At 44.2% G+C, this 24,630-nt stretch overlaps 1 protein-coding gene across 1 annotated transcript; it reads left to right on the plus strand.

Annotated features, from left to right (window-relative positions):
- Window positions 1-1,092: 1,092 nt before the first annotated feature.
- Window positions 1,093-23,431, plus strand: LOC138283440 (gamma-crystallin M2-like). The gene is made up of 3 exons (XM_069221392.1): window positions 1,093-1,264; window positions 7,553-7,801; window positions 23,090-23,431. The coding sequence occupies exons 2-3, from the start codon at window positions 7,553-7,555 to the stop codon at window positions 23,363-23,365; spliced, it is 525 nt and encodes a 174-aa protein (XP_069077493.1). The 5' UTR covers window positions 1,093-1,264; the 3' UTR covers window positions 23,366-23,431.
- The last annotated feature ends 1,199 nt before the right edge of the window (window positions 23,432-24,630 follow it).

Raw genomic sequence — 24,630 nt, forward strand, 5'->3', positions numbered from 1 at the left:
GATGGGTTCCACATCTGTAGCCTTAACCTTTCATGCAGGTTTCGCAATCCATAAAAAAGGGACAAAGTTCCAGTGGTAAATGTAAATATCTAGTTATATGTAAGCATTTAAGGCATCTGATGAACGTCATATAAACATTATCTATGTTGGCAGCTAAGGCATGGGGATCTCATAGACCGACATATTCCGAGTGTTCTGCAGTTACAGGTTATATAGTTTTGCACCAAGAAATTGCTATATCGCAAGTGTTGGTAAACATTAGTTCAGAAATTACCCCTTAATTCTAAATTGAGTAATAGTATGTTAAATTGTTGTTACTACATCGATTAGCACGTGCCATTCCTCACTGCGGGGCTTTTCTGCTTGGACATATTGTGCCAGGTTGGACTTGTAGATGGGTCTCCGGAATCACCCGGAGATAATTTTGCATGAAGCACTACCATAAGCGAAATTACTCCGTCTCAGATGCCAATTTGGGTGAAAGCTCTTCTTTCCACCCAAACCGGTACTTTGGTGGAACTTTTGATGAAGGCCATAACGCTTACAAATGGGAAATCTGCGAATGAAGCTCAAGCTGTTCTGCACCAATGGTTAAAGCTATATACTTAAGAAATATGCTGCTGATTTTTAAGTCATTATTATGAGAGACCGCAAATTTTTAAAAGGCCAAGACCGCGCACTTCTAAAGACCCTTTGACGCAAGAATCCTCTTTTGTTGGTAGGCAGCCATGTTGACAACATAGAACATGATGTCGCTTGTGACCTCGCGTGAAGATGAATGAGTTCACGTGGGGCTTGGCTCGGAGCTTTAGAATGCATGCCCCGATTAGAACAAAGCTATGTATCCGAGTCGGCCTACAGCCCCAGCACATTGGAGCCTGACGGAGCAGAGAAAAACGAACAGAGGGCACTCATTGGGGGAAATGTACATATTAAGGCACATTGCTCGCATTTTCTGTGCGACCCTTCCTGCCATGTTTCATTTCATAGGTGAAAGACAGTGTGACACCGCGGCACCTGAATCTTCTGCGTTCTAACAATACACAGCCAACCTGCGTCCCAAAGAGAAACATCCACCGTGCACTGGAAACAAAGACTGACGTTGCTGTCCGCATTGTAGATAGAAATAACAGACCATTCACCCCGCCGAGAGAAATGGATCCCTTTGTCTGCTTCGAGTGCCCCATATATAAGGGACGCATGGAGCCGGTGTCTCTCATGGGCAGCGCGTTTTGTTGCACCAAGCTACCGAAACAGGGCAGAGGTAAGGGAGCGTTCTTATGCATTTGTCAATGTATCCGCAGATTTAAAATGGCATGTCAAAACAGTATAACGGCGGAATGCGCAGATAGTGTGAAAGAGAAAAGTTTTTAAAAAAAAATCAGTTTTCGAGGCTTTAGGAAGCGCGGACGTGGGGTGTCAAGTACGTCAGAGTACATCACATAGATACAGACATAAACGTATGGCTCGGTGAACTGAGAGCTCGCCTTTGACATATGCAGTGACCTGGAAGCCACAAGCTTGAGCCCCAGCAAAGCTAACCCAATCCTATATTCTTCAAAAACAGGAAAATCGAGCAACATCAGGTTGGTCAGCAACGACACTTGACATACAAATAACTTAGAAACAGTACTGTGTGGAATTAAACGATATAAATTATAAGAGGGAAAAAAAAAACATACTGAAGTGTCTTTCTTTTCTGCTTCTTGGACTGGAGAACCCAATAGGTCGATGCCTCTAGCTATCTAGTGAGATGGACTACACTATTACTACTCGTACTCTTAAGAATGTGTAGCCATTATTCACCACAAACATTACAAATAAAGTTGATCAGTGACAGCCTACAGTTCAGTTTACATATGGGCAGGGTAAGGTGGGTTAAACTCAGGTACTTTGTGGCTTGTACTCTTCGGCCACTCATTTGATCGCCAAACCGGCTCACAGAGGATGAGATTTGTTAAACCCATGTTCATTCACGTTGCTCAAAATCCTTGACATTCTCACACCAGTGGGTAAGAAGGGACCCTGTGCATTATGGGAAGACGGACTGCTCAGTGAGGTCTGTAAATGGAGCGGTAATAAATGCCCTTCCATCGAGAGTAGGTGAAAGGAAAATGTGTGGTAAGCTAGAAAACCAACGTGCAGCAGTGAACAGTAAATGGATTGCTGCGTATGCCAAAGTCAGGGCTGGGGCAGGGAAAAAGTAGAGAGGAGTTAGAGGAGCATTTAGTATCAAAAGCTAGAATTTTTGGCCTTCATTATGCCAGGCAAATAGAAAATCACATTATGTTTCATGCCAGTATTAAGACAGGGTTGTTACACTCCTAGAAGCATGGAACCAGAGAATCGTAACCAAAATATCACCTGACAGAAATGGTATGTCCTACACATCATTTACAGAAAAAAACGCCTCATTAAAGTAAATAATAGAAAATCTATACTTAAAGGGCCATATTTTAAAAAAATATTTTTAGGCGACGAGCTTTCAGTTGGATGATATATTTGCTAACGACATTTGGACATACACTGACCACTAGCCTCAGGTTATCATTTACCGAAGGTTGGATTTAATGCACCATGAGGACAATTTCAAGTAACCTTGGCATTTTTAAAACAAGGTTGCTATGACATTCAGGCTCTTCTTGAACATGTTGTTGCCTACTTTTGTCTTCTGGTGCTGTCCTGTGAAGGCACACCCCTTTCAACCTGGCTGTATCGAACTGGTTAGAACAACTGCAAGTGGTTGGATGTATCTACACTTTAGAGCAGCAAGCGGGAAAGAACAGCCACATTATGGTGCACGAAGCAGATATGGAAAGCAAAACAAAGCCTGGCAAACCAGCAGGTTTGGCCTTATTCTGCTAACGCATACAAACGTGACATGCAAAATTCTGTTTTCATGCATGTACCCTCCCTACCACCAGTCAGATAGTAGACATATTGCTGTGGAAACACTCTGGCTGCTTGAGGGAGCACGCTGTGGGTATTCTGCATTACCCAGTGATTTTTGCATTTTGGCACCATAATTGATCTTACCGATGTCACCTTCATATCTGTATTTACTTACTTAGGTCGCATGAATTACAAGAACGAGCACACAAATCTATGTGTAAGTTACAGCACGCTCAGTCGTGTTGGACTCAAATATAAGAGCACGCACAGCACGCAGTGCGCATAGTGTGGTGTTCACTGAATCATACATTGACGCAGTTCTGTAAGGAAGTCAGCGACCTTCTTCTTGGTAATATCATTTGTTTTATAGATCCCCAGATGAAGGGTTGTTTCAACCCGAAATGCATTGGGAAGTGACAAGGGATTGACGTTATTGGACATTGATTATGAATGTTGTTGGATTGTTTTCAACTGAATTTAATGAACACACATATTTTAGAGTATAAGACTCGAGGTAACTATTCTGAACTAAATTGAATAAATGATTGGATGATGAGTCACTAATATTCATCCGATGGACATTTTTTGGGATTAGTGAAGACCCTTTTGAGTTGAAGGTTAAGTGGGCCTGGCCGCTGGCAAGGGGAGTTTCCCTGCCAGCACTGAATTATGTTGGTATTCCGCGGCCACCATCATGGAAGGAATATGCTTTTCCATCCACCAAACAGCACTGCATGTGATTGCTGGGAGAGACTGACTTCTACAAAGCTTGCTTGTTCCAGAGCTAGTGTCTGCATCCCACAAATATTCTCTATCAAGTTCTGCAGATGTTAATTCCCAATATACCACATACCACTGCCAAACATTGTTGTAAAAACCACACACATATTTCACAGCTGCCCAAATAAACTAAATGTAACCACTGTTAAGATAAACTGTATAAGAAATGGGAAAATAAACTCAGAGAGATCATACATTAAAATTAGGAAAATGAGAACCAAATCAACAAGTAGGGGACACCACAGTCAGATGACAGGGCAAATGTCAATCATGGATAGTTGTCAAGTGAAGCAGCCATGGTGCAGGGGCTCTCCCCTCTACACCATACTCTTCAGTCCTAAGAATGAGCTAAAAGCATCAGGGGATTAAGGTGGCTGGAGCAGGGGTCAGGTAAAAGTAAGAGCAGGAGCTGCTGTGTGCCCTGGTTCAGGTCCTGATCACTCTGTTACTAAGGGCCTGGTTTAGATCTCAGTGGACGGGTTACTCAGTCGCAACTGTGAGGGATATTCCGTCTGCTGAAATCTGAATATCATTGAAAATGATTGCAACAGAGTAACCCCTACTCCGAGATCTAAATCAAGCCCTAAGTGAGGTTTGAGTAGTTGGTGATGGAGGTAGGGCCTGCATCAGTCCACTGCCAGTGAACCAGTGCGTTACATTTTTGATACAATGCAAGCCACTAGTGGTTACTGGATATTAAATAGTAGCTGCCTGGACTCAACCACTGTGAATGTAAACATAATACACATGGCTAGCTGCAGTCCTCACGCTTCTCGTCTGATAATTACTCAGTTCTATAGCTCAGAATACAAAGGGCTTGCACAAAAAGTAGGCGAGTGAGGGGCTGCATTGGGCTGTCTGTAAAACATTAGCTTATAAATAGGGCCTGTGACACCCTTCCCCTCATGTCATGATCACCTCTGTTATTACTCTGTCCTGGGGGGAGTGGCTTTGTGCCAACTGTTTGCTGGGGGAGTGATTTGCCTGTGTAGGTCAAAGTTGCAAGAGGCGGGACAATAGTTGAAGTGTGACAAAGAGAAAAGTTCCTCATGAATGGGTCAACGCACCATGGAGAACAGGAAGTAGGAACACCTTTGTGACTTCCTGAAGAAGCATAATTCCTGACTGCCTTAAGAGACCTTTGGAAGGAGCCCACTTGAAATCACTTGAATCCCTGTCTCTTTAATTTGTCTGCAGGAGAAGGAGAGATAGTTTTCTGACTTTGTGGCCTGCAGTCTACCTAGTCTCAACTTGAATCTGTCTATTTAGTTTGTTTCTAAACATAGGAGAAATTACTTTCTGCCTTTGTGGTCCACGGACTCTTGAACCACTAGCCTTGAAGAACTTGTCTCAAACCATGGTGCCTGGGTGCAGTGCAACAAAAGAGCCTCCCTGCTGGATGAAAGCTGACTAATGCAGGCACTTGTTTTGATCACAAATATGCACTGCGAGTCTGAGGGACGCCTTCAACCAGAGGGTGTGGCTTATCAGAGACTGGGAGATAAGTTTAATGGAACTAGCCATAAAAAAAACTCCAAACTGTACTGATACTTTGCATCTAATCCCTTTAACTTGAAATACGAAATGGGTGAGAAAGTCGACATGAAGCTGACATAAAAGTCAGGTGAAGCCTGACAAACCACTATTGATCATTTGCTTTATGAGATACCAGCTCCAAGCCAGGCAGCATGCCAAATTATACCTCATATCTTAAATTGAAAGCTTACAACTTTACAAATGATGTGACAGATGACATCAAGAATGCCATTGATGACATTACTGGTGACTGTATATTACCTCAACACTGACACTATCAATGGTGTATGTATTCATACAGCATCATTTCTTTGTTTGGCTATGTGGGATTACACAACGATTTTATGTTAAGTCCTTCATATATTGGTGTACTGTCAGGTCACAAGTATTGGATTTGAGGTACAAGTTATGGTTTGCCTGGCTGGGCTATGAGTTATGGTTTACTCAAGTAACCATAACTGGCCCATTTAAGAAGTTTTTCAATTTTGTGTAGTAACCATTATTTCTGTTTCACTGTGTTTTGAAAAGGAATTTTTAAAACACATGTTAACACCTTGTATGCGGTAGAAACTATTACTTACCATTAACAAAGTATTTCCAGTGCGTTTTAGTAACTTTCGATGATATGTTTCATATTCCTTTGATATGTACAACTTCCTTGCATATGGCCTTCAACCGGCAATATTCCATGTCCAACTCATGCAGTGCATGTCAGTTGGCAGTGTGCAGAGAAGGTGTTGGCTGCATGTTCATTGGCTTTGTGCAGCAAGATTGGCTGCTGCTCCTGGCCTCTGGTAATGCCCTGCACCCAAACTCCTGAGAAACGAACCCATTCTGGACTGTATCACAGATGTGCAAGGTGTGCATGAGTTTGGCTAATCTTATAGAGCTCTGGGTGCGGGGCTGCCCCAGTGCCACCGATTCAGAGAGGTATGGCCCCCAGCAATGCACAGAACAATCTGATCACAATCCTGGCCACTTTGTTGTTGAGTGAGCTATGAGTAGTCAGTGTTAGTGGGAAGGCCTGGCTGATAGCCAGACCTTGCCTTAGTCCCCAGGCCACTTGAACCAACTTGCACTGCGGGCTGAAGGACCATGGACAGGCCATGATCCAGCCCTTGGGTTCACAGTGCTCAAGGTTCTTGCCATGCATAATTGTACTGTGATATGTATGGTGTTTTAATTGTTTTCTGATGTTCATAAACCGATGATATACAACTTTTCAAAATGTTTTGGATCTACTGCAAATTTGCAGATCTGTGTACATGAAATTGGATTTGCGAACCTTGCAAGAAAAAAAAAACATTATTTTACTTTCAGGGGCAGTATCTATCCCTCTTTGATGTCCCTGCTACTCCTCTTTACTGTGGTCATGGGAGGCTCCCCCCTTCCCCTTACAACGTGTCTATCACTTTTTCATAATGCAGGTATCTTTATTTGGCTGCCACAACAAACGTTTGTGTGTCTGCCTGCCAGGCAAACGGCCTGGTTCATCGAATACTCTGAGGTGCTGTGGATAACAAATTGAAAAAAGGAAAAAAGATAATCTCCAGTTAGATTTTATTATTTTTCAAATGTATTTGAGGATCCAGATTCTTAGAAGGGTCCCCAAATTAATGATCAAAGTATACATGTCCCTCTTTTATTAACCCTTCAAAGCTCACCCAACACTTTTGTGTAGTGCAAACTTCTCAAGAATTACTGACCGGATTTACACCAAATCACACAAAGGAACTCCTCTGAGTAAAACTCTAGATCCTTCCAAAGACTGGTGCAATTCTATTTAACAGTTTTTTGCTGTACCAGAGTGCAAACAACCTAGTAGTGAAATGTCAGAGCAGAAGAATATCAGATGCAGCTTTGGCTAAGAGAATGGAAACGTAAATCTGACTTGTGACACAGTTGTGTTAAAGGGAAGTCAATATGTGCTTCGAATAGTAAATGGTGAATCGGACATCTTATTGAGTATGGCTGATAGGAAACCATTTGCCTACTGGATGCCTGATACTATGCGAGACTCACAATGGATAGAAGGAGTGAAAGCAGACCCATTCACCTCATGGGGCAAAAGTGCAACGGAGGTGCAACTCTGTCCTCAAAAAAGCATTGTGGGGAAGTTGGCCATACGCCAGGTGGGAAAATAGAAAATTGGGCTGTGCTTGACAAGTGAAAAGAAATATGCTGGGCATACATCACATTAGGTAGACACATGGGAAATAGGACACATGCCATTCATTCAAACAGGAAATCAGACACACACTGATTGTTTTATAGTGTACAAACAAAGCATGCAGCTCACATGTAACTTTGTTGTAATCCTTAATTTAATATTTATATTTTGCAGATGAGAATTATCTTCTATGAGGATCGTGACTTCCAGGGCCACTCTTATGAGTGTAGCTCTGACTGTTCTGACTTGAACTATCACTTCAGTCGCTGCAACTCCATTCAAGTTCTCAGCGGTTGCTGGATGCTCTATGAACTCCCTGCTTTCATGGGGCGGCAGTACTTACTTCAGAGAGGAGACTATCCGGACTTCCATTACTGGATGGGGTACAACAGCTCTATCATGTCTTGCCTCATGATTCCACAGGTAAGATTGGCTTAATTAGCATTCTAAGCAGGGCTATCACAGTTGTGTACAATGAACTTGTTTATTTGTAGACTATTGTGGTAAACTGTTGGTGTTGTGTTAATCTGGTCTTTTTATGATATACGAAGGATACGTTTTTGATAGATGACTAAATAGCTTGCACTTTTACTTTCAGTGAAGTTCAAAGTATTGATCTCCCTTTAATAAGTGGGATATGGCTTTAACTTTAAAAAAACATAAATAAATAAGTATGGGGGCCAGGTTTGACAAGTGTTTGTTAGGAGCTCTCTAGGTCTTACGAAGAATATCGAGGTTGCATACATTATTATTCTTTCTCATACCTGTTCAACTAACCTGCACTTCCTGTCTCTCTCTCTCTCTCTATCTCTCTCCCTCTCTCTCTCTTTGGATCTTCTTAATTCTTGCTTTGTCTCTATGTTGCTTTTTTCCTATCTTCTTTCCCTCCTCCTTTTTCCTTTTTGCCTCTCTCTTCTTCTGAGCCAAAGTCTGATGATGAAAGTACAAAAGTGGATTATTATTTGGGGTGTGCAGTCATTCACCTCAAGGAATTACAACACAGTCTCCAAACCCCAAAAGTCACCAAATTTCCGTGAGTTCAATCCCCTGCTAATTATGGCACAGAGCAGTCAGACTTAGCTTAGAGCAGTGTGACAAATATTTATGCAGTACCAAAACACTAATACATTAAAAAAAAAATACAAATACCAAACAAAATTAGAAAAATAATATAAATTATAGTAAGTGAAATGACACTAAAACAATAAAAATTCAATAAAGGGAGCTGGAGATATGTATTTTAACATTTTAAGTAAAAACAGTGCCAAAAAGCCTTAACGGCCAATGACAGTCTATGAAAGCAGTAGAGCAGAAACTAGGCACAATTTCAGTCTGGCCACGATATAGCGTGGGTCAGATACACTAAGCAAGTTTGTCCATGTCAAAGATTTTCCCTTATGACTTTGGCTATGATCTAGCATTTGGCGGGCAAGTACGCCTTCACAAACATAATGGATATACTGGCCATCATATTAAAAGTGCCATTTGATATAATATGCTTGTAATACTGTGGACAGGAGATCCGTTACGTTTGTCTAAATTTCACAGCCACTAAGGCATTTAAAATTCAGTGTTACATCGATTTGTGATGTATCAGTTGTAATGGCAAGCCAGAGTAACGGATTTAGCACTGGCAAAATATATTAATGAAAATAGAAATAGTGGTGAGCAGACCCATTGCCTCATCTTGAAAATGCTACTAGTGTGTGAGCAGATAATCAGTAAAGCATACATAACAGATGTTACAATAACCTAAGGGCCTCAAGAGACCTGGGTCACTCCATCAGCTCCAGTGTGACTGGGCCCAGAATTACCAAGTCTGCAAATACCAGACCTGATAATCGGAGGTCCTCAAACTCCAGACCCAGTAATTCTGGGTATGAGGACACCAGATGCAGACCTGTGTGCAGTGTGTAGCTGCTCTGCCCCACTCTTGCCCAAAATAAGGAGCTGCAAAAAGCCCTCCAGCTCCCAACTCCCATGCTGTGCCCTCCGTCCACTCCTTCTTCAACTGCTCCATGGATTGGAGCTTGAGCCGATGTGTTAATCTCTCATGATCCCTGGATTTAGGTTCAAGAATACCTGCCAGAATCAATGATTCTGGCTCCCCATTATCCAGACAACCTTAATCTGGGGACTTCGTAATGAAGGCACAAGAAGCACTGCAATTAGTGAGACTGTAAATGCTTTCTGAAAAGATCAGGAAAAGGAGGTACATTATAAGTTGAAACAAAAATAACTATAAAATAACTTCAAACTGTGCTTTGGAAGCTCAAGTTTACATCAAGATATATTGCAACAGTATGAAAATATACAAATTGCAGCAGACAGCTTTCCCTCATCCAGAGTACTCAGCTGGTGGTCTGAAGTCCGGAGAAAGTGCTCTTGTGTCATATAATTATTAAACATTCAAGAACGAATTAACAAAATACAAAACGGCGTGTGACCAGTTTTTAGGAGACTCGATCTTCATCTCAGAAAAATATCTGCATATTATCAGTAGAAGTGATAAAACAAAGACTGTCTTCAGTGATTAATTTGATTTGAAATCTATTTATTATAAATTGTTCATGTTTCCCATACGTCACTCTTTTATACATTGATCAGAACAGATCTAAGAGTTGAGCCAGAAACAGTCCCATAAGCTAGCATCTGTGATATAGATCCAAAATATGGAATGATTATTCTTGAAGAAGTCTGTTATAAAAATAGGATTTCTGCTTCAGTATAATATGCTCAACTCAGACAACCAATATGTTTTGATCAGTGGTCATAAGTATTGTTGAGAGATCAAGTAACATGACTGCATCAACTCTGTTGCTATTGGTTTCACTATAGAAGTTAATTGATTGTGAAAACCAGATGTGATTCAGCCTTTGCAAGGGTAACAACCTGCATGCAACTTTCTCGACAAATTAGAAGTCATGGGTTGCCATTATGGCACTGGAGCTCCACCTTTCTTGTTTTTCAGTCCTTTTTAGGTCCAGTGCGTATTTTAGCCTTTTAACCACGTCCATATCATGCCCATCACTTTCATTCGTTCGTGGGCTTGCCAAAAATCCCTTGAGGGTGTTGGTAGATGTTTTATGCTTGTCCTGCTTAGGGCGGTTTTGTGACCGCCTTGCAGACTAACTCTCTTTCATGGATTATCCCACGATTGCTGGTATGTTCTGTGTGAGCAAACTACTTTTTTCTTCCGTGGCTCTCCTTCGCGCTCATGTTCATGGCAGCTATGGCACTTTGAAACGGCTGGCACTGCCGTCCCCGGCACCTCCTGTCCATCCTTCCGTTTCCTGTTCATGTCTGCTGTCCCCACCTCCCCTCCCACGTCGTTCCTTGGCCACAAGTAGCTTGCTTGAGTAAAAGTTAATTGTATGACTTCTTTAAATGTCAACATTTCCTTGTTTACTTTTCCACCGGAGGGATATTTATGCTGGGCAGCAAGATTTAATTGCAGTCTCTCATGCAAATTATTTATATCCGGTCAGTTCCTGTATTTATTTATCTAATTGTCATGAAGTGGCTGGTGTGCTTTAAAACGCATGGGCAAATTCATTTTTGTTGAGCTGCATCTGTTGGGCTTGGGTCACGCGGGTCGGAGTGGACGCTTCTCCCATGGCCATGATGCCAGGCTCTGTGTCGGTGCCAAGCCGTGTGACCTGGACCCTGCCAGGTGATGCTGTCGACAAAGCCTCACGCCATTTACCATTCATGAAACTTAGTCAGAAGCCGTCTCCTGATTCCACTCCATAAGATGGCTCAATGAGTTGACTGCCAGCTGCTGAAACCTGGAAATCAGGGGTCTGAATCCACCAAGACCGCATTAGCCTTCCATTTTTCTGAGGTCGACAGCACCAGTAACTCCTGATGTGGAGGAGCAGCTTGTGTGAGTGGTCAGAGTCGGATTATTTTCTGATCTGATATCATACTGACGGGTGTAATATAGCGGCTTTAGCAACAAAGGCAGCACATTTTTATTTCAATCTGAAAACCTGGAGGATTTAACTTTTAAAAGGTAAAGTGGTGGAAAAACACTGAAACTGCTCACCTCAGAGAAGTCATCGACCACTGCCCACCCTGTTCCTAGAAATGTCTGGAAATGACGAAGGTGTCAGATAGATTTACCCTTTTCTCCCCCCCAAAACAAAGAGAGGTGTAACAGACAAGTAAAATCCCAGCTCATGCAATAATATATATCATCGTGGTACATTTCTCTTCATGAAAACTCTTCTCCCTGTGACATTCTACACTATGCCTTACTCCACTCCTTCCAGCATTATCCCCATTTAACTATTCACTCCCTGCAAGCTATTTTTCCATGTGACCTTCTTCCTATTCAGAATTCCATGCATGTAAAGGCCTCTCCATGCAACCTCCATTTCTTAAAACATTCCATACAACATTCCACTCCTTTTGACAGCAACAAAAGTTCATACAGTATAAGATTTCCTTCCAAGCAATGATACACTTTGTGTAACATTTCCCTCCATGCAATAGTCTATTCCACCCCGCGCAGTTTTTTATTCCATTCCATGTGACATTTCTCTATGTGCAAACATGCCACAGAATGACACCTCATATGATTCACCACCATGCAATGAACCACTCCACACAGCATTCCTTTCCATGTAACTTTAATTTGTATTCAAGACAACACTGAACAATGTGTAACATTTCACTCCAGTCACTGAAATATTCTGAGCACTGTAACAGCCTTCTTCAGGCAACATTCCACAGGAGTCAGAATTTCATTTAGTGCCATATACCTCTCCATGCAACACCCAAAGTCATGCAACTCCTTTTTCAGGTCGAGCGAGCAAATACTTCTGACCTGTTGTAAGTATTGTGGGCTCTGAACCACTCCCATTTCTTACCCATCACTTTCATTCGTTCGTGGGCTTGCCTTTCAAAAATCCCTTGAGGACGTTGGTAAATGCTTTACGTTTGTTCCGTACTGGAGCGATTTTGTTACCATCTTGCAGACTGACTGTTACACGATTGCTGATATGTTTTATGTGAGTAAACTACTTTTTTCTTCTGTGTCTCTTCTTCGCGCTCATGGCAGCTATGGCGCTTTGAATTGGCTGTGGCACTGCCGTCCCCAGCACCTAGCACCTGTCTGTCCCTCAGTTTCTTGTTTGAGTCTGACAACCCCCCCCCCTCACATTGTTCCTTGTTATTTAACTTGGGTCACAAGTTGCTGCTTGAGTGAAAGTTGTATGACATCTTTAAATGCCAACATGTCCTTGCCATTGTATTAAACCCAGCAGCAAATACATTTCAAAGACTTTATCACAAAGGCCTTCATGATATTAGATTACCTGAAGTGTAAGTTTGTTCATATTTGCATTATATTTATTTTTTTGAATGTTGCATTTGAAGAAACACTTATTTGCAGGCAGGGCTGATCAATTTATGTGGCAAGAAAAGTCCAGTCATGAATTTACAATGCCAAAAGCTCTAACTCAAGCAAATGCGAGACCCATTACACTGCAAATGCTTGTTTATGATGTTAACGGTAAATATTAAGCCATTATTAACTGTTACTCTGTTAGAAAAAAATCTGACCCTGCAAGCAAAGGCAAAGTAGCCTGAAGCAGGCAGTAACATCTGTGTGATAGATGGCACAGGCCCATGAAAATGCCTGGTTACGGCCAGTGAAGTCACAATCCTCACATCAGCCAAGACCCACTACCTACCCATTTCTAATGTGCTGCAATGTCACTGGTAAAGATACCTCCATGCTGTAGGCTTAAGACTTGCAGTGTTTGGGCTACATGCAAGTCAGTCAGTCACCCCACAGTTTTCCAGCTAATCACAATGTTAGGAAGGAATGAGGTGTCTGGAACATTCGATAAAAGAGGACATTGCCCCTAGTATGCTCTCACCTTATTTTGTGATCGAGCGAGCACACAGAGTTCTGCCCAGTGTCCCCCTACTCGGGTGCCCCCTAGGTCTATGGTGGTGAGGCCTGTGAATTTTGGTGACTGTGACAATCTTCTGAGTGTGGCCTGGGATGAAGGTACTGTCCTGTACGAAAATGCCAAGGTAATGTTTTTCCCGTGCTACACTCTGGTGGTTCATCACAGCAGGCTATCTTTCCTCACGTTAAATCGCGGCTGTGTGAGGCGGGATTCCGATGTGTGATTCTCTACCCTACTTAGCTGCAGATTTCCGATGGTGAGCACACTCACTTCTTCTCACAACCAGAGGAGGCCTGGGACTGGGTGGAATCCATCACCAAGTGATCCCGTAGTTGCCCACCATCACCACCCTAACAAATGCCAAGGATGGCTCAGATAACGGACACTGTACACTGTCAGTGCTGCAAATGACCTAAGAGGGGGACACCCAATACACCGCAATGCAGGTGTGAGCAGCACAATGCTGTTGTGGCTGTGGCGTCCCTTCAAGGTCTCTCGTTGATGCCACATCTGCTTACATCAGACTCACCTGTACTTGGGGACGACAAGCCATCTGGCAGCTCTAGCTCTGAAACACCTACCACCCTGGTTTTCACAGCCCAACCTATTGAGGATCTGGTATAAACGTGTGATCTGTTGCACCTCACCTGTGCCTGCCTCACCAAGGCTTTATTCCTCAGTCAATAGCCTTCTATAATGTTAAATTCACAATTGCATTAAATGGGTTATAACTTTTTAAAACTTTTGATCATTTTTGGGATTTCTGATCTTAATATGCCTGATTCCCTGGACTAGTCTGCAGGGCAGGGGGGCACCCTGGTGCTGTTGCTGTGTTCCTCGTCTTACTCTGCCACCTCTTTAGCTGTGGAGTTATGATTTTTGTGCCATTTTCCTGTCCTACACTCTGTTGAGGCCTTTAAATTTTTCTTCCATTTGTTTGTGTTGTTCCATGTTCTTGGACAGTTGCAAATTTAGCTGTCCTGTGGATCCTTGTTGCATCCATTTGGGGTTCAGATGGTGACTTCTTGATCATTCACCTTTCTTCCCATCAGGTTTTTTCCTACCCCAGGATCTGCACATTTTATGGGGTGCTTGTCTCCTGGAAGACACTGGCATCCTTCTATTCCTTGTCACATTATGCCTATTGCCAAATACATTTTCATCACATGGAATATCCAGGCAACGATCTCTGTGTATAAACGTTATAAAGTACATGCTGCCTTGCTGCGCTGGAGGGTACATGTCACCCTTCTCTAGGAGACACACTAGTTGGATGTAGAGATGACTAAACCGCAGTCCAAATGGACGGGTCAAGTACTTAGCACAGGTTATTCGGCCTACTCCCAGGGAGCGGTGGTCTGGATTAGGGCGGTGTTAGAAATGTGGTCATTGGTTGGCAGTCAGGTTAACCCCTGTCCAAGCAAGGACCCTCACTCTAGTCAGGGTAAGTCACACACAATCCAAATTATCCTGTGCCCACCCTATGGTAGCTTGGCACTGAGCAGTCAGGCTTAACTTAGAAGGCAGTGTGAAAAGTATTTGTGCAATAAATTATGCAATTAAACAGTGAAAACATCACAAAAAGACACTACATAGGTTCAGAAAAATATAAGATATTTATCTGATTAATTTGAAGTCAAAACAAGCAAGGTTTGATAATCTCTAGTTGAAAATATCACTTTGATATCAATAAGAATAGTCTTAGGTTCTTAAAAGCAACAATTGTCTCTTGCAAGCACAAAGTACCTGGTTTGCGTCAAAATTACACACACGGAGACCGCAGAGGAAGAGATACGTAGAAAACAAAGGGTGTGCATTGGATTTCCGGGCGCATGCAGACAATGCGTCAATTCTTTTCCACGTGGCAAGGGCTTTGCATTGAATTACAGCGCGCAGGCTTGAATCCTCTTTGTGATGCGGGGTCTTTTGATGCCCAGGGACAATGCAGAGAAATCCTGGGTGTGCAGGACGAAGTCACTGGAGCTGCGCCAATCTGGTAGGCAATGCGCCCGAATTTCTATAGCACGGCAGGCGATGCGTCAATTCTTCACGCAGAAAGTCGGGATGCACCGTTCCACGATGCGTCGATCTGGTGGGCTGTACATCGAAGTTCCGGTTGCAACGCTGGCGCTGCATCGACCTCCACTTGGGGAGCCAGGCTGCGTCGTACTGGGTCAGCAGTGCAGTGATTCTTTCACTACGAGGCAGGATGTGTGTCAATTCCAGCAGGCTGTGCATCGATTTTCACTGCATAGGGAGTTTCTTTGCGGAGGTGAAGTCTTTTTGGCTCTGAGACTTCAGGAACAGGGGGCAAGCTCAATCCAAGCCCTTGGAGAGTACTTCTCAGCAGAGGCTAGCAAGACAGCAGGGCAACAGCAAGGGAGCAGTCCTTCTCAGAAAAGCAGTCCAGGTGAGTCCTTTGGTTAGCCAGGCAGTTCCTCTTGGAAGATTGCAGGTTCTGGGGCTGAGTTTCTGTCCCAAGGAGTATCTTTGAATGTCCAGAAGTATCTGAGTTGGTAGGGTCAGGGACCCAGTTTATATACCTAAATGTGCCTTTGAAGTGGGGAAGACTTCAAAGAGTGGCTTAGAAGTGCACAAGGTCCCCTTACAGTTCCATCCTGTCTGCCAGGGTCCCAGTAGGGGGCTTGGCAGTCCATTGTGTGAGGGCAGGCCACTGTCCTTTGACATGTAAGTGCCAGGCCCTCCACCCTCCCAGCCCAGGAAGACCCATTCAGTATGCAGATGTGTGCAGTTGTGACTGAACATCCTGTGTTTGGGATTGTCTGAGTGAAATGCACAAGGGAGTTGTCAACTAACCCAGCCAGACGTGTATTGGAGACAGGCTGTAAGGCACAGAAGGATTTGAGTGTAGAGAAATGCTCGCTTTCTAAAAGTGGCCTTTCTAGAATAGCAATATTAAATCCAACTTCACCAATAAGCAGGATTTTCTATTACCATTCTGTCCATACTAAACATGACCTGGTTAGCCCTTTCAGATCAGACTCTACCACTTAAACAATATATGAAGTTAGCCCTAATGCTATCATATGAAAGGAGCGGTTCTCACAGCAGTGTAAAACGAATTTAGGAGTTTTACACTACCAGGACATATAGAACACACATGTTTATGTCCTACCTTTTACCTACATAGCACCCTGCCCCCTGGGTTACCTAGGCCCTACCTCAGGGGTGACTTATATGTAGAAAAAGGGGAGTTTAAGGCTTGGCAAGTACTTTAAATGCCAAGTAGAAGTGGCAGTGAAACTGCACACACAGGCCTTGCAGTGGCAGGTCTGAGACATGGTTGAGGGCTACTTACGTGGATGGCACAACCAGTGCTGCAGGCCCTCTAGTATTTAGTTTACAGGCCCTGGGCACATGTAGTGAATTTTGCTAGGGACTTACAAGTAAATTAAATATGCCAATTGGGTATGAGCAAATGTCACAATATTTTAGGGAGAGTGCATATGCACTTTAGCACTGATTAGCAGTGGTAAAGTGTGCAGAGTCCTAAAGCAAGCAAAAATGAGGACAGAAAAATAGAAGGAAGGCAAAAAGTATGGGGGTGATTCTGCAGAAAGATTATTTCCAACAGGTGGGGACACCATTTAGTTTGGACGGAAAATATATGGATGCAGACAGCTGGTTCCTGCTCGTGGGGGGTCCTAATGGACATCCACTAAACCTTGGAGCGGTTTATGAACAACACTCAAACGATCTATCCTTTTGGTCCCGGGTTACCTCTGCTAAGGCTGACTGACTGGATATGCCTTGGGTCGTTCATGGGGACTTTAATATGATTATTGATGTATCCCTGGATCGGGCGATGCCACTACTCCCTCAGTCTCCTGTACTGTTGAATGCTGCTCATTTATGCAGATGGCTAATTCATTGGTACCTACCTGACACTTGGTGAATTAAATATGCAATGTGCTTTGAATGTTCATTCTACTCCCTGGTTCTTAAATTGCATTCTGGCCTTGATCACTTTTGTTTGGTCTGAGTCTATACATAGAGCTGTACCCTTCATAACTTACCATCCCCATATACTCTCTGACCATAATTCCTTAGTTATGGAATTGGCTTAGGGTGCTCCTCCCTTCAATCCCTACATGGCAGCAATTGATTATATGTTGCGATGCGTGATGATGTTGGAGGACAGAGTCTTTTATCAGACACTATTCAAACAGTTTGATTCATTCTTTCGGGATAATGCCGGTGCTACTTCCTCTCTCTTGATCGAATGAGACACATTTAAAGTTGTTATTAGAAGGCTTTGTATTAAGACCACTGTTAGGGTGCAAGAGCTCTGGCGAGGGCTGTTCAGGAGGCGGAGACCACCTTGTCAGGGGCAGAACAGGTGGTGGTTGCAGACCCGTAGACATTGGATGCTATTAAGGAGGCACACGCTGACCTCCTTGATAAACCTGAATTACTTCTCTGTCATGACTATGCCACATATGTTGCAAGGACCCATAATGAAAGTTACAAATCTTGTTGCTTACTTGCAAGGTTGATTTTGCCTCATCACTGTGATGCTACTCCACTACTTACCTACCTTCAGTCTCAGGAAATTACCCATACTCAATACTCTATCAATACAGCTTTTCATGACTACTACAGATCACTCTGTGCACCCCCAGCACTGGTCTGCCCTGCTGTTTTTCAGGACTTCTTATCTGAGATTGCTAACCCACCTGTCTACCCTAATGCTTGGGGGGCTTTGGATGAACCAATCACAAGTCAGGAGATTAGTTACTGCTTGAAAGACTTACCACATGGAAAGGAGCCAGGCTCTGATAGCTTGCCTGCTGAGTTTTATACCCAATTTGCTCAAACTCTGCTGTCCAAGCTACAATCCTTGTTTCAGTCCAGTTATGAATCTGGCTTCCTTACTCCTGTCCCTCAATGCTGCACCCATCACCACTCTGTTGAAACCTCATAAGGACCCAATGGATCTTGACTTCTATCATCTACTCTCCATCCTTAACACAGATTATCAGATACTCGCCAAAGCCCTTGCTGTTCAGTTGCTTGGACTAGTACCTGATTTATTACATGACGAACCGGTGGGTTGTTCCAGGTCGTAATTCATCACGTAATCTCTGACACTTGTGGCATATCAAGGGTCTTCTTCTTTCTTTTGAAATGCAGCGTGTCTTGCTCTTGACTTGGAGCGGGCTTTTGACTCTCTGTTAGGACTATGGTACAGCCCTAATGCTCGAGTGAAAATGGGTAAATGCATCTCTGCTGCATAGCAAATATTCTGGGGCACCAGACTGGGTTGCCCCTTGTCTCTGCTTTTGTTTGCCATGCCTCTGGCAGCGTGTGCGTGCCAACAAGGAGCAGGATGCCGGTAAACGGCCTGATGCATACAGTCTCATTATATGCCGAAGACTTGGAGGGTCATTCTGACCCTGGCGGGCGGCGGGAGCCGCCCGCCTGGCGGAGACCGCCAAATGGCCGCTCCGCGGTCAGAAGACCGCGGATGCCATTCTGGCTTTCCTGCTGGGCCGGCGGGCGACTGCCAAAAGAGCGCCCGCCGGCCCAGCGGGAAAGGCCCTGCAACAAGGAAGCCGGCTCCGAATGGAGCCGGCGGAGTTGCAGGGGTGCGACGGGTGCAGTTGCACCCGTCGCGATTTTCACTGTCTGCTAAGCAGACAGTGAAAATCTTTATGGGGCCCTGTTAGGGGGCCCCTGCACTGCCCATGCCAGTGGCATGGGCAGTGCAGGGGCCCCCAGGGGCCCCACGACACCCGTTCCCGCCATCCTGTTCCTGGTGGTAAAAACCGCCAGAAACAGGATGGCGGGAAGGGGGTCGGAATCAAGCAGCGCCGCCATGGAGATTCAGCCCATGCAGGAGAAATCCGGCAGGAAACCGCCGGATCCCCTTTTCTGACCGCGGCTTTACTGCCGCGGTCAGAATGGGCTGGGAAGCACCGCCAGCCTGTTGGCGGTGCTTCCGTGGTCCCCGGCCCTGGCGGTCTTGGACCGCCAGGGTTGGAATGACCCCCTTACTGTTATATGTTAGGGATCCTTCCATGAACCTATCCTCCATAGCCCTGATTCTTTCGAACTGTGCTGGTGTTTCCAGCCTCTAGGCCAACTGGGCTAAATCCTGCATTTCCCTCCACAGGAGTCTTGTCAGCGTCCTTTGTTGCAGACATTTTGATGGCTCAAGATTCAAATATATCACTTGCTGGTTGATCTTCTTGATGGTAATTTGGGCAAAGCCACTACAACTCTCCAGTTCCAGGTGGCTTTCTGCAAGTTCTCATCTCTATCAGTAATTGGGAGAGTGACCTTGGTGAAAATGGTGGTCCCTCCTTACCTCCTTTACTACTTTATTAATCTCACCCCCTTTCGTACCCCGGCCCTTTTTTTAAACAACTTGGCACTTATCTGGTGACTCTGCTCTCGCGTAATGTTTGTTGCCAGGTATCTCTTACCATATTGCAACTCCAGGTAGAGGAAGCGGGGCTGGTTCTCCTGGATTTCATATGTTATTACTTAGCGGCTCTGTTGCAATGTGTGGCCACTGGATCGCTGGCAGCTCTTTTCATGAAACAGGGCTGACCAAGAGGGAAATTCAGAAAGGGCTATTTACACTATGCTTAATACACTTCCACACAAGTTTCTTCCCCACCATCAGTCTTGTTCCATGTGGCTACAGCGTATTTGTCAGAGCAGGCAAAATAACATCAGATTACAATTGGGGAGTCTACGAGCTTGGCATGGGCTGGCCTTTCCACAGTGGGTGATCTTTTCCAAAATGGGGAGCTAGTGCCCTTCCCCATATTAGTAGCCAGGTACGTCCTCCGGCCTGTGCAATTTCTGACATGTGAAAGCATTAAGCGAACTTTACATCAGTTGTTTTGTATACAGTGCATGATGCCATCCATGCTCGCAGTTTTTCAAATACTTCACTCAGCGGGTACATAGGGAAAGCTTATTTGATGGTTCTACAGAGCTTTCTTGCAGCAGAGGGACCAGACTTATATACCATTACACGTGGCGTGGGAGGGGGACCTTGCTCAAACAATACACAATTCAGATTGGGGGATGATACTTGAATACCCCAGCAGGGTGCCCCAAGGTGCCTGGTTCCAACATATTCAGTTTAACATCCTTAATAAAGCTTATCTCATGCCAGCCAGACTATGGGGGTTATTCTAACTTTGGAGGAGGTGTTAATCCGTCCCAAAAGTGACGGAAAAGTGACGGATTTACCACCAGCCGTATTACGAGTCCATTATATCCTATGGAACTCGTAATACGGCTGGTGGTATATCCGTCACTTTACCATCACTTTTGGGACGGATTAACACTCCTCCAAAGTTAGAATAACCTCCTATGTACGTTCTATGTAGGATCTTCCAGAGCATGGCCCCGGTCTGTCCTTGTTGTGCTTTACCTGAGACAGACCTTATTCACATTCTATGGGCATGCCCTTCCCTACAGCAATACTGGGTTCAGATTGTACATATTTTAACGACCATGATGGGCCTTATCCTACTGAATTCCCCAGCGTGATTGCTCCTTGGTGTTTTCCCTCGTCCATCTCCTGAGACACCCACCACTAAATTCCTTCCCTTAGCCCTCACCGTAGCTAAATGGGACATCACTAGCAGGTGAAATCATTCAACTGCCCAAACTATTGCTACTTGGTTGCAATTCCTGCTTGCACGGGGCTGACCGGAATGCACATTTTTACAAATGGTTAAGAACGAGCAGGTCTATGGAAATATTTCATATCACGAGCCTGATACATAATTCTTGAGCAATTGGAAAACATTACCAAAGAGGATACCCGCCCACTCTAAAGGACCTCCGCTATACACAATGCAGTCTGCTCTTTGGAGGCAGAGTGGCCTAGTTGGATCTGTGAACCTTAGTTGGGCATCGGCCAGGCATTAGCATGGCCTTGCCTAAGGGCTGCATTGAGTGTTCCTGGGGGTACACCCTTTTCCAGTTCTTTTTGCATTAGGTGGATCTACTGACTTACAAGAGAGATACATGGCACCAAGATAGTGGGAGGGTTGGGGTAGATTTGGAGGTGGGTTGTTGTGCTGCTTTCCCTATAAGCAAAAGAGTAGATTGATTTCCTACATATCAGCCCAAGGTGTGGGCAGGATCGATGATTATGCTGATTGTTGATACATAATGCTATACTATGTCAATGGACATGTGCGCTCTATAGACACACATGAGCACCAATAAAAACTGTAAAGAAAAATGAAAGAGTAAGATGAAAAAGCAAGACGATGAAAGCTGAATAGACTACCACCACAGAATCTGTAATTCTGGGTCCATGATGATGCACTGCACAGCCTTAAGCACTAGTCTTCCCGATTTCCTGGTTGACTGAGGAACTATAAATGGAGCACTGGCAGGTGATGAGCTGAAGTGGGACTTGTGCAGCCAGCTGAGGATAAGACAAAAAGTGAAAAATGCTCCTACACGTGTGGAGATGAGAGACAGTGTGTGTTTTTGGGTGAGTGAGTGAGGGCAAGTGAATGTGAGAGTGAGTATGCAAGAGAGAGTGAACTTATGAGTGGCAGTGTGTGAGTTAGTCAGTGAGTCAGGGTACATGAGAGAGTTACTGAAAACGGTTAAGCCTATGAGTAAGTGAACCTGTGGGTAAGTATGTGAGTGATACAGTGTGAGCATGTGGGACAGTGTGTACGTGAGTGATGCAGTGTGAGACAATGTACGAGTGATACAGCGTCTGTGTGAGACAAAATAAGTCAGGCATTGAGTGAATATGAGATACTGAGTGAGTGCATGTGAGTGTGAGTAAGACCGAATGAGACAGTGTGAGTGACAGTGTGAAGAAGACAGTGTGTATGCATCTGAGTGAAAGTGATAATGTGGGTGAGATAGTATGTGAGTGTGTTGATGAGACAGTGACTGAGAGATTTTGAGACAGTGTGGGAAAATGTGAGTGAGGCAATGAGTGAGACACTTGTGAATGGCAATGTGTGTGAGACATTAAGTGAGCAGGTGACTAAGACTCTATGTGAGCATGAGACTGTGTGCATGAGACCATGAGTGATTCAGTGAGTCAGGGACAGTGTGTCAGCATGTGAGTGAAACAGTGCGTGAGCATGTAGATGAGGCAGTGGGTGAGTGAAGTAGCCAGTAAGCATGTAAGTGAGACAGAGTGTGTGAGTGAAAGTGTGTGAGTGAGACAGCAGGAGGAAGACAGTGTGTTATCATGTAAATCAAACAGTGAGTATGTCAGTGAGTGCATAGGAGTGAGACAGTGTGTGCATGGGACAGTGTGAGTAGCCAGTGTGCAATCATGTAAGCGAGAAAGGAAGACTATGTGAGTGTCTGAAAGAGATTGTAAAAGACTGTGAGTAATACAGTGAGTGAGAATGTGAGTAAGCATGTCAGAGAAAGTATGCATATTTGAGATGGTGTTTGGGATTTGTCTTATGTTATGGTTTCCCCTTATTATTAAGTGCTGCATAAATACTTTACACATTGCCTCAAAGTTAAACCTGACTGCTTTTGTGACAAGCTACCAGAGGGCTAACCACAGGTTTATTCATTGACTGTTGTGGTTCACCCTAAGGATTGTGTTTATTACTTGAGTGGAACTTCCAACCCCCTCAGCTAAAAACACACCTTCTTACACTTAGCATTTGCAGAACACTGAGAAAAAATAGTACTAAAGATTGATTGACTATATTTTTAACCTGTGCAAAATATTTGTGCATATATAACTTTATTTCATGTTATGGAGTGCATGATGTAATTTCTGTTTGATGTGTCGTTACAGCACCGAGGATCGTACAGAATACGACTCTACGAAAGGAACAACTTTGGGGGGAAAATGATGGAATCAGCATATGACTGCCCTTGTGTCAGTGATATATTTCACCACATGGACATCCAGTCCTGCAATGTCTTCGACGGCTACTGGATCTTTTATGATCAGCCAAACTATGGAGGCCGCCAGTACTACCTGCGGCCTGGGGAGTACAGGCGATTTAGTGATTGGGGTGCTATAAATGCCAGGGTTGGATCTTTTAGAAGGGTTGCGGACGTCTCTTAAAACAATGTACTGTGTTTGTTTATGCTGCACACTCTCTCTTTTATGGTTATTAAAGCTTTTGAAATTCCTAAATTCCTTGTGGACTGGTGATTGAGTGGCTGAATGTATTTGAGAGGTGTGAAACTTATGCTGCAATTATTTGTATATAGTGTTGGAAGGCATAATAACAACTGAGATGTTTTTCTGTTGCCCTTACTAGATTACAGACAGAATAAACACCAACACACACCCACACATACACCATCACACATAGAGTAGCATGTCACTAAAATGAACAAGCATTGGTATGTTTATTTTTGAGTGACGTGGATTTGTTGTACGTTCTGAAATAATGCAGAAGTTACAAGTTGTTCAATTGGTACAACTGACAAGTATCTTTGTCTATGCCATACGTCAAACCTTCGGTCAGTTCTCTTTTGCAGTGCATAAAAGCTTGACTGTGTTTTCACTGAAATGTAAGCAATGCAAGACAGGCTAATGCAACTAATGTATAAAAATATTCCTGTGAAAAGGAGACTCCGGGAGCTGTACTGTAGACCGAGTGCACTGTTCATGATTCTGCTGCGATGTACCTTTAACGGGTGTGCTGGGCACAAACAAGGACACCTCCAAGCCAGCCACTCTAGATTAGGGCTACAACCACCATCTTGCCAGGCCTTGATCACTGCTCTGCAGGCCAACAGCATCCAATGGGACCTCTTCTCTGCAGCGTCGCTTGCTCTATGACCTCCTCACATCCCCTCCGGTAGAGAGGGGCTCAGGGGAGGCACCAGGATCTTGACTGCACAGGGTCAACTGCTGGATCTTCGCACTCATACAGCCATCTTCCCTGTGGCTCAGGTCCCACCACCTCCTTGTTGGTCACTGCAGAACACCTTGGCTGCCAGCGTCCTGGAAGATCACAATCCTATAGGACCAGTGCACAAAAGATGCAGAAATGCCCACCAAGGTCTTATCTTAAAGGTTCGTTCCTCTAGTGTCCTTCAGAAGATGGAGGAGTGCCAGTGCCACTGCTCCCAAAAGCCTCTTTCTTGTGCCGATGTTTTTTTATGGTGTAAAGTTTCAGAAGGGGGAACCTCTTCGAATCCTAGGCTGAAACATCATCACTCCACCCCTGCCTCCACCATTCTGCACATAATTTTGGAAATTCCCAAGTTGGCACTGTCAAGTGGTCTGTTGAAAGACAATTCTGTGAGAGCCTAAGCCCTGCTCCCAAATGGCCAAAGCTTCCTGGTCCCTTCCCTCCAAAATGTCAGTTGGCAGCC

Source organism: Pleurodeles waltl, chromosome 3_1 (genome assembly GCF_031143425.1).
Source record: "Pleurodeles waltl isolate 20211129_DDA chromosome 3_1, aPleWal1.hap1.20221129, whole genome shotgun sequence".
Classification (NCBI taxonomy): Eukaryota; Metazoa; Chordata; class Amphibia; order Caudata; family Salamandridae; genus Pleurodeles; species Pleurodeles waltl.